General features: G+C 40.0%; 1 protein-coding gene across 1 annotated transcript in view; it reads left to right on the top strand.

Annotated features, from left to right (window-relative positions):
• The first annotated feature begins 9,411 nt into the window (after positions 1–9,411).
• Positions 9,412–11,626, top strand: part of LOC123324043 (zinc finger protein with KRAB and SCAN domains 7-like) — an 18,621-nt gene continuing 16,406 nt past the window's right edge. The window contains exon 1 of the mRNA XM_044912676.1: positions 9,412–9,507. Within this exon, the coding sequence (XP_044768611.1) occupies positions 9,412–9,507 (96 nt within the window). The remainder of the gene's footprint in view (positions 9,508–11,626) is intronic.

Below are 11,626 nucleotides of genomic sequence, written 5' to 3' on the forward strand. Positions count from 1 at the left end.
AGCCTTCTCCACTGTACAGTAAGCCCTATGTGAGCTGATACCATGTCTCTCTGGTTCACATTTGAGTCCCCAGGCACAAACTCCAAGCTTGGCTGGTTTTAGTAACTGCCTTCTTGGCTGGAAGAAAAGATCAGGCCACCTTTGTTTCCCTGGTGTGCCTGGCCTAACCTTTAAGAAATAGGTCCTTGATCTGAGTTGCTGTGGAAGGCTTTTTAATCAGGGAAGGAAAATCATAGGTCTGGGTTGTGACTGCCAGCTATATTGAGAGGCTTGGAGGGAAAGAGACAGAGACATCCCTTATATCTGCTTATCTGCTTTGTAATCCCAGTGCCTCAGTAAGACAGGGTCATTAGTTTGCAGGTAGGCTTGGCAAATGTCCTGCTAGCTGGGTAACATTTACTGGCTGAAAAGAGCAAAGAAGAGTTTGAATTCAAATCTATAGACGTCCTCTCCTCTTTCTATCCCAAGCAGCTGTCTTTCTCTAAACCCCATTCATTCCTGTTCTTTATTACTCTATTTATTTTTGCTAATGGTGTTCCAGCCCATTATGAGCACGAGGGGGGCCAGTGACACTAATAAAATATGGCTTGAGTTAGACATGGTGGGGAGGGGCACGGACTGTTCTCTTCGACTTTGAGCCTCAGGGACCCTCAGTCCTACTCTCTGGAAGCCAATCCCGGGCAGGGAGACCAACGAGATCAGCAGGCCTCTGAGCTTCCTAGATGGAACTGGAAGTTGCTCCAGGGACCTGAAGACCACAAGGGAATTGCTTCTGGCACATCTTTAGTTCAGGACTCTTTCCAAGCCACTTGCTAGTGGGATGGCAGCTGGGCAGGGGTGGGCGGTGCTGGTGTGTGTGCCATGTCCCAGCCCTGCAGTGGGAGCTGTGGTCCCAGGCTGCCTCTGCCCATTGTTGGTGCTGGTATTGACCTTCACTCGCGACACAGATGGGGAGACTGGCCCAGAGAGCAGTGGAAACCTTCTGGTGACCCCAGTGCATCAGTGAAAGTATTTGGTGGGAATGCTGGCCTCTGCCTCCACACCTAGTACCATCCTGACTCACCATGCTCCCTTCCCAGGGGCTCTACCCCAGTAGTTTTAGGAGAGTGGACACTATACCCCCCTGTACTCTGTTCTGGTGAAATCCCTGCTCTGGGCCTGTCATTGCAATCCTAACCCTCTCACTGGACCTCCAGCTCAGCCTCTGGCCCTTCCTGCTGCAAATCTGCAAAGTGGAAAGAGCATTTTCAGGCCATCCTACCCACAAGTCCCAGCCACCATAGTTGATAGCGAGGACTCATGGACTGCACGAAGGATCTTTAGAGTTGGTAGTCTAGCCACCACCTTCTTATTTCACAGGTGGGGAAATGGGGCCACAAAGCAATATGAGCCAAGATCTGCCTCTCATTCCAGAGACATCTTTCTGAACCAATGTCTGTGACTTGATTCTCCAAAAGCACCATTTTGGTCTTGGAAATCATAAACTTGACACTGTTGGTTGTAATCTTTCAATTTCTGGGCTTGTTAGATCTCAGATTTGAAATCTAAGTTCTTCCAGAAACATCTCAAACATAGACTAGAATTTCTTTCCAGCCTTGTAAGTATGACAGACCTGAGCTCTGCCTCTTACCATCTAGGATTTGTGATCTTGGACAAATTATGTATCCACTGAGTCTTAAGTCTCTTCATTTGTGAAATGGGGCAAAAAAAAAAAAAAAACCAAAAAACAATCCATGCCTGCTGACACCTCCCAAGTTGGGAGGATTAAGTGAGGTAAGTTGTGACCTTTGATATGCCCTAATAAGCACTATAAAAACATAAGGAAGACATCTATGTAAGAAACTTTGGATTCTAGGAGGGAGATAGGGGAGTAAGAATAAACCTTGAAAGTGCCAAGGCAGATATGGGTGACTAGCAAAAAGCAGTATGTGATACCCAATATAATAGAAGTTCAGAGAGCCAAGGGAGGGATTGATTTTGAAAGGGATCACAGTCAGCCTAAAAGGGAATAGCATTGAATTGAGCCTTGAAGTAGGATTTGGACAGGTGTCAGGGGAGAGATGACAACATGATCAAATGTCAAGAGATACACATTTTCAGGAGGGGGTAATCATTATTTCAGTTCAGGTTATTTCCTGTTAGAAGCTGTAGAAAATTAAAAAACAAAACAGTGATGTGATTTCTAGTCTTGATGTATAAAATCTCTGTGCCCCTAAACCACCATAATATCTCCTGATGATCCTGTTCTAATACCACTTTAGAGAACAGATGATACTTAACATTCCTTATTGCTACTTGAGCAATTGGAAGAGAGCCAAGAAGAAGCTGTACCCTGATATTCCAGGGAATTTTTACTCCCTCCACATATGAGGCCTCTAGGATACCTCCATCTGCCCTTGCAGCTCTTCTAAGGCTAAGCATATATCTTTTCTAAGAGTATCTAGTGCAGGGCGCCTGGGTGGCTCAGATGGTTAAGCGTCTGACTTCGGCTCGGGTCATGATCCCAGGGTCCTGGGATCGAGTCCCACATCGGGCTCCCGGCTCAGCGGGGAGCCTGCTTCTCCCTCTGACCCTCTCCCCTCTCATGCTGTTTCTCTCTCGCTCGCTCTCTAAAAAAATAAATAAAATCTTTAAAAAAAAAAAAGAGTATCTAGTGCATTACCCTCTACCCAAATAACACCAATGTTCCACACACCAGTGTGGATTAAACATGCAGAACTCCATAAGTGAGTGGATGTTTCCTCCTTGGAGGAGACATTCTGAAAGGGCCAAGCTGTTTCTCCCCAGTTAGCAGTGGGCAGGAGTATTGTTTCCTCTTCTCTTTCTTCATAGTGCCTGGAACAAGCCTCTCCTTAAGGGTTTCTCACCTGTAATGAGTTAAGCCTGCACCTATCATCCAATTCTCTGTCATTTCTAGTTCCTTCCACTGCCCAGAAACGGATGGAGCCTGGGAGGAAGGTAACAATGAAGAAGAGTGAGATTCTTCTCTAAATACTTTTTAGGGTTAGAAGGGGCTTGTTTTTTAGTCATTTCCAGTCATAGGGATACACAATAAAGTTTGGAGAGTAAATCTCTGATAGAAATTTCTCAACTTCAAAAGGTCAGTTATGAATGGAATTTGGCTTATGTTTGCTCTCTGCTTCTAGGACTAAAATAAATATTACAGATATGCTCTAGAAGAGAGAAAGTTTGGAATTTTCTAGCATTCTTGCCAGAATTTTGTTTCATCTCACACACTTAAATTCCAAGCAATTCCACACTGCTGTGATGTCTTCTAATTTCAAAATTCATAGCAGATATTAACCACTAAAAATTTCTAGAAGCACTGTCTGAAAAATGAACCTCTTATACCTGGCTTTCACCTATGTCTTTGGATTCCTTCCTATGGTCATTACTTCAAGAAATTTCTGGAATGTCAGTTTCATTAAGTTCAGGCTATTATTACATATACATATCTATTATATCCCAACAGGTTGATGCAGAAGCAGATATAAGATTCTTGCCATCTTCTATTAAAACAGTCTTTAGTCAACTAATCAAACAGTTTACCACTTTAGTTCACTCAAGTCCAAAATCTCTGATAAGTGCACCTAGAGCAATAAATTCAGTCCAATCTAAAATTACTATGCATAGAGGGAGGCAAGATGGCAGAAGAGGAGGGGACCTCGTTTCATCTGGTCCCATGAATTTAGCTAGATAACTATAAAATCATTCTGAACACCTATGAATTCAACCTGAGATGTAAGAAAAGACCTGTACCTCTGAAACAAATAATACATTATATGTTAAAAAAAGAAGAAGAAGAAGAAGAGAGTAGAAAGGGATAAATGAAGAGGTGGAGATCAGAGGGGGAGACGAACCATGAGAGACTATGGACTCTGAGAAACAAACTGAGGGTTCTAGAGGGGAGGGGTGTGGGGGGATGGGTTAGCCTGGTGATGGCTATTAAAGAGGGCATGTATTGTATGGAGCACTGGGTGTTATACGTAAACAATGAATCATGGAACACTACATCAAAAACTAATGATGTAATGTATGGTGATTAACATAACATAATAAAATCAAATTTAAAAAAATAAAGAAAAAAATTGCTGGAATTCTACAAATAGAAAAGTGACCACTTTTTGCAAGGTAGGAGGTGTAGAGAAGTGAATGTGAGGGGATATATCAGAAATAAATGGCGGGGGTTGGGGGGAGGGGGAGGTAACCTCTGTAAGGTGGCTACGGAAAGTGACGTAACCTTGGAGTGCAAAACCAGAAGTTTTAGAAGTCTGTTCCAGTGAGAGACATCCCTGCCTGAAAGGTGCTCAGGAGACAAAGCGGGCAGAATCCTAGGTAGGACAGTGTGGTCTCAGGATTCCCAGGGTCACAGAAAGAACGGGCGTGCCTGAGTCAACAGAGTTCCAAGCATCAAAGCAGGGAAACTGGCTAAGTTCAGTGATCCCAGGAGGGGGCTCTCACCTCGATTTGCCATAAACTGTGAACTGCAGCACGATTGGGTGACAACTCTCTATACAGATGCCCTACAAAGGACAGAAACACAGCAACCCTCCACCTTCCGCAAGAGCCTTGGCACAGGTACTCATCTCAGGAGTCTGCAGAGTTTGGCACACACAAAAGTGAAGACTGCTTTTCACTGAGAGGAAGCAGGGGCCCAAGATCTTTCAGCTCCAGGGCTGGAGATTAGGGTGCAGCCATTTTAATTTTCATCCTCTAAATTGGTGGGGAAAGCCTTTGGGAAGCAAAAGCCACATAGAGCAACCAAGCAGCTTACCCCCTGGCAAGGGGTGGTACTACTCTGCCCAGGCAAAGACACCTGAGAATCAGCACAGCAGGTCCCTCCCTCAGAAGACCAGCTGGAACATCAGGTGAATACCAGGTTTACAGAGCACACAGAACTGCAAAACTCCAGTGCTAGGGGAAAATAGTATCTGGAATTTGGGGTTTTTTCTCATGATTCTTTTATATCTCAGTTTAAAATGTTCCTTTTATTTTTTTCCTTTTCTCCTTCTCAACTAGTTTCTTATTTTATCAACTCTTTCTTTTTAAGTCTTTTTTTTAACTTTCACCTTCATATTTACATTTTATACATATATTCTTCATTTTTTGCTTCCTTTCATTATATTCAATTTTATTTTTGCATGTATGTAAGTTTTGTTTTCTTTACAATTTTTGGACTTAGTGTCGTCTAACAAACTGACCAAAATACACCCAGAACCACGTGCATCACCCTGTTTTGTCCACCTGGGAGATTATATTTTTTCCTTTTTCCCTTTTGTTTTCTTTTTCTTTTCTTCTTTGGGTCTACCTCTTACGATTTGTCTAGTGTGTATTTCACATGGGTCATGGTTGATATTTTTGATTTGGTTTCTTGTTTATCCATTCTTCTCTGGGAAAAAGGAATAAAAGCAGGAGTTTGCAACAAAAGAAAGAACCAGAGGTAATACTCTCTGCCACAGATCTAATTTATATAGATATAAATAAAATGTCAGATCTGGAATTCAGGGTAATGATTATAAAGTTACTAGCTGGGGTTGAAAAAAGCATAAAAACACTAAAGAAGCTATGAGTGCACAAATAAAATCTAAGAAGGTCAAAATTAAAAATGCTTTAACTGAGATGCAGTCTAAAATGGATGCCCTAACAGCTAGGGTAAATGAGGCAGAAGAGTCAGTATAGAAGACAAGATGATGAAAAGGAAACTGAGGAAAAGAAAGAAAAACAACTAATGGACCATGAAGGGACACTTTGAGAAATCAGTGATACCATAAAGCAAAAAAAAAAAAAAGAATTATTGGGGTACCTGGAAGAAGAAAGAAAAAGAGGGACAGAAAGTATATTTGAGCAAAGCATAGCTGAGAACTTCCTTAATCTGAGGAAGGAAAAGGCATTCAAGTCCAAAAGGTAGAGAGAAACCCCCTCAAAATCAATAAAAATAGATCAACATCCTGACATATAACAGTGAAGCTTGCAAATTTCAGAGATAAAGAGAAAATCCTGAAAGCAGCTCGAGACTAGATGTTCTTAATCTACAGGGGTAGGAAAATTAGACTGGCAGCAGACCTATCCACAGAGAACTGGTAGGCCAGAGAGGGCTGGCATGATATATTCAGGGTACAAAATGAGAAAAACATGCAGCCAAGAATATTTTATCCAGTAAGGCTGTCATTCAGAATGGAAGGAGAGATTAAAGAGCTTCCAGGACAAAGAGAAATTAAAAGAATTTGTGATCACTAAACCAGCCCTGCAAGAAATATTAAAGGGGATCCTGTAAGTAAAGAGAGAGCCCAAAAGTAACATAGACAAAAAAGCAACAGAGGCAATCTACAGTAATAGGGAATTTACAGGTAATACAATGGCACTAAATTAGTATCTTTCAATAGTTACTCTGAATGTAAATGGGCTAAATGCTCCAAACAAAAGACACAGATTGGATAAAAAATTAAGACCCATCCATATGCTGGCTACAAGAGACTCATTTTAGACTTACAGACACCTCCATATTGAACGTGAGTGGGTGGAGAACTATTTATCATGCTAATGGACATCAAAAGAAAGCTGGGGTAGCAGTCCTTATATCAAACAAATTAGATTTTAAACCAAAGACTGTAGTAAGGGATGAAGAGGGACACTATATCATACTTAAAGGGTCAATCCAACAAGAAATCTAAAAATTATCAATATTTATGCTCCAAACTTGGGAGCAGCCAATTATATAAACCAATTAATAACCAAATTAAAAAAATCGATAATAATACAATAATAGTAGGGATTTCAACACCCCACTCAGCAATGGACAGATCATCTAAGCAGAAGATCAACAGGAATCAAGGACTTTGAATGACACTGGACCAGATGGACTTCACAGGTATATACAGAGCATTCCATCCTACAGTAACAGAATACACATTCTTCTCAAATGCACATGAAACATTCTCCAGAATAGATCACATACTGGGTCAAAAATCAGGCCTCAAACAAAACCAAAATTTGGGATTGTTCCCTGCATATTTTCAGACCATGATGGTTTGAAATATGAACTCAATCACAAGAGGAGTTTGGAAAAGAATTCAAACACTTGGAGGTTAAAGAGCATCCTACTAAAACAATGAATGGGTCAACCAGAATATTAAAGAAGAATTTTAAAAATTCATGGAAACAAATGAAATGAAAACAAAACTGTTCAAAACCTTTGGGATGCAGCAAAGCTGGTCCTAAGAGGAAACTATATAGCAATAGAAGACTTTCTCAAAAAATTAGAAAAGTCTCAAATACACAAGCTAACCTTACACCTGAAGGACCTGGAGAAAGAACAGCAAATAAAGCCTAAACCAAGCAGGAGAAGAGAAATAATAAAGATTAGAGCAGAAATCAATGAAATAGAAAGCAAAAGAAGAGTAGAACAGATCAATGAAACTAGAAGTGGGTTATGTGAAAGAATTAATAAGATTTAAAAAAAAAACCAAAACACCATAGCTAGACTTATCCAAGAGAAAAGAGAAAGGACCCAAATTGATAAAATCATGAATGAAAGAGGAGAGATCACAACCAACACTGAAAAAATACAAACAATTTTAAGAAGATATAATAAGAAACTGTATGCCAACAAATTAGGCAATCTGGAAGAAATGGATGCATTCCTGGAAACTTATAAACTACCAAAATAGAAAACCTGAACAGACCCATAACCAGCAAGGAAATGGAAGCAGTAATCAAAAACCTCCCAAAAAACAAGAGTCCAGGGCCAGATGGCCTCCCAGCGGAATTCTACCAAACATTTAAAGAACTTCTGAGCTGTTCCAAAAAATAGAAATAGAAGGAAAACTTCCAAACTCATCATATGAGACCAGCATTACTTGATCCCCTAAACAGACAAAGACCCTATCAAAAGAAGAATTACAGACGAATATCCCTGATGAACATGGATGTCAAAATTCCAAGATACTAGCCAATAGGATCCAACAGTACATTAAAAGGATTATTCACCACAACCAAGTGGCATTTATACTTGGGCTGCAAGGGTAGTTCAACATCTGCAAATCAATCGACATGATACATCACATTAATAAAAGAAAGGAAAAAACCATATGATTCTCTCAATTGATGCAGAAAAAGCATTTGCCCAAATACAACATCCTTTCTTGATTAAAACTCTCCACAGTGTGGGGATAGAAGAAACATACCACAGTATCATAAAATCCATCTACAAGAAGTCCACAGCCAGTATCATTCTCAATGGGGAAAAACTGAGAGCTTTTCCCCTAAGGTCAGGAAGACAACAGGGATGCCTACTCTCACCATTATTGTTCAACATAGTACTGGAAGTCCTAGCCTCAGCAATCAGACAACAAAAATTAATTAAAGGCAGGGCGCCTGGGTGGCTCAGTCGTTAAGTGTCTGCCTTCGGCTCAGGTCATGATCCCAGGGTCCTGGGATCGAGTCCCACATTGGGCTCCCTCCTCGAGGGGAAGCCTGCTTCTCCCTCTCCCACTCCCGCTGCTTGTGTTCCTGCTCTCGCTATCTCTGTCTCTGTCAAATAAATAAATAAAATATTTTTTAAAAAGTAATTAAAGGCATTCAAATTTGCAAAGAAGTAGTCAAACTCTCTCTCTTTGCAGATGCCATGATGCTTTATGTAGAAAACCCAAAAGACTCCACCCCAAAATTGCTAGCACTGATCCAGGAATTCAGCAAAGTGGCAGGCTATAAAATCAATGCACAGAAGACAGTTTCATTTCCATACACTAACAATGAGGCAGAAGAAAGAGAAATCAAGGAATTGATCCCATTTATGATTGCACCAAAACCCCTAAGACCTATGACTAAACCTAACCAAAGAGGCAAAGGACCTGTATTCTGATAACTATAGAACCCATATGAAAGAAATTGAGGAATATATCAGGAAATGGAAAAATATTCCATGCTCATGGACTAGAAGAACAAATATTGTTAAAATGTCTATGCTATTGAAAGAAAACTACATACTCAAGGCAATTCCTATCAAAATAACATCGGCATTTTTCACAGAGCTGGAACAAATAATCCTAAAATTTGTATGGAATCAGAAAAGACCCCAATTAGCCAAAGGAATGTTGACAAAGAAAACCTAAGCTGCAGGCATCACAATGCCAGACTTCAACCTAAATTACAAATCTGTAATCATCAAGACAGTATGGTACTGGCACAAAAACTGACACAATGGAACAGAATAGAGAACCCAGAAGTGGACCCTCAATTCTATGGTCAACTAATCCTCTACAAAGTAGAGAAGGATATCCAATGGGAAAAAAAGACAGTCTCTTCAACAAATGGTGTTGGGAAAATTGGACAGCCACATGTATAAGAATGAAACTGGACCATTCCCTTACACCATACACAAAAATAAACTCAGAAGGGATGAGAGAGTTCAACATGAGACAGAAATTCATCAAAATCCTGGAGGAGAACACAGACAGCAACCTCTTCTACCTTGGCTACAGCAAATTCTTGCAAGACATATCTCCAAAGGCAAGGGAAACAAAAGCAAACATGAACTACTGGGACTTCATCAAGATAAAAACTTCTGCTCAGCAAAGGAAATAGTCAACAAAACTAAAGGCAACCTACAAAATGGGAGAAGATATTTGCAAATGTCTTATCAGATAAATGGCTAGTATCCAAAATCTATAAAGAACTTATCAAACTCAACACCCAAAAAACCAAATAATCCAGTCAAGAAATGGACAGAAGACATGAACAGCCATTTCTGTAATGAAGACATACAAATGGCCAACAGACACATGAAAAAATCCTCCACATCCCTTGGCATCAGGGAAATACAAATCCAAATCACAATGAGATACCACCTCACACCAGTCAGAATGGCTAAAATTAACAAGTCAGGAAACGACAGATGTTGGCGGGGATGCGGAGAAAGGGGAACCCTCTTACACTGTTGGTGGGAATGCAATCTGGTACAGCCACTCTGGAAAACAGTATGGAGGTTCCTCAAGGAGTTAAAAATAGAGCTACCCTATGGCCCAACAATTATACTACTAGGTATTTACCCCAAAGATACAAAGGTATTGCTCCTAAGGGGAACCTGCACCCCAATGTTTATAGCAGCAATGTCTACAATAGCCAAACATTGGAAAGAGCCAAGATGTCCATCGACAGATGAATGAATAAAGAAGATGTGGTATATATATTACTCAGCCATCAGAAAGGATGAAATCTTACCATTTACATTGACATGGATGGAAATGGAGGGTATTATGCTCAGCAAAATAAGTCAATCAGAGAAAGATAATTATATGGTTGTACTCATATGAGGAAAAAAGAAATATCACAGAGGTCATAGGGGAAGGGAGAGAAAACTGAATGGGAAGAAATCAGAGAGGTAAACAAACCATGAGAGACTCTTAGCTCTAGGAAATAAATTGAGGGTTGCTGGAGGGGAAGTTGGTGGAGGATGGGGTAATCAGGTGATGAGTATTAAGGAAGGCATGTGATGTGATGAGCACTGGGTGTTATATGCAACTGATGAATTACTGAACTCTACAACTGAAACTAATGATGTACTATATGTTGGCTAATTGAATTTAAATTTTAAAAAAGATAAAGGGCTAATATCCAAAATCTATGCAGAATTTACCAAACCCAACACCCAAAAAACAAATAATCCAGTCAATAAATGAGCAAAAGAGGTCCTTCATAAACAGACATTATTCCAAAGAAGACATACAAATGGCCACCAGGCAGATGAAAAATTTTCAACATAACTCTCCACCAGGTAAGTAAAAATCAAAACCACAATGAGATACCACCTCACACAAGTCAGAATGGCTAAAAAACAACACAGGAAACAACAGACATTGGGAGGAGGTAGAGAAAAGGGACTGTTATACCGTTGGTGGGAATGCAAACTGGTGCTCCAACTCTGGAATACACTATGAAGCTTCCTCAAAAAGTTAAAAATAGAGCTACCCTATGACGCAGGAATTGCACTACTAGGTATTTATTCAAAGGATACAAACAGTGATTCAAAGTGGCACCTGCACCCCAGTGTTTATACCAACAATGTCCACAATAGCCAAAATATGGGAAAAGCCAAAATGTCCCTTGATGGATGAATAGAAAATTAAAAGGGGGTGTATATATATACAATAGAATATTACTCAGACATCAAAAAGAATGAAATCTTATGATTTGCAAGGACATGGATGGAAGTACAGGGTGTTGTACTAAGTAAACAAGACGGTCAGAGAAAGAAAAATACTATATGATTTCACTTATATGTGAAATTTAAGTCATGAAGCAGATAAACATAGGGGAAAGGAGGGAAAAATAAAATAATGAAATCAGAGAGAGATAATAAACATATCAGACTCCTAACTATAGGAGATAAACTGAGGGTTGCTGGAGGGGAGGTGGGTGGGGGGATGGGGCAACTGGGTGATGGGCATTGATGTAATGAGCACTCATGTTATGTGGAACTGATAAATCACTGAACTCTACTTCTGAACCTCATAATACACTATATGTTAAATAAATGAATTTAATTTTTAAAAAGAAGAGGAAGAAGAAGAAAAACAAAATCTGTACATTCTCACCACCACGTTCTTACGATTTTCTAAACATAAACTGC

This window comes from Neomonachus schauinslandi, chromosome 1 (assembly GCF_002201575.2).
Source record: "Neomonachus schauinslandi chromosome 1, ASM220157v2, whole genome shotgun sequence".
Taxonomy (NCBI): Eukaryota; Metazoa; Chordata; class Mammalia; order Carnivora; family Phocidae; genus Neomonachus; species Neomonachus schauinslandi.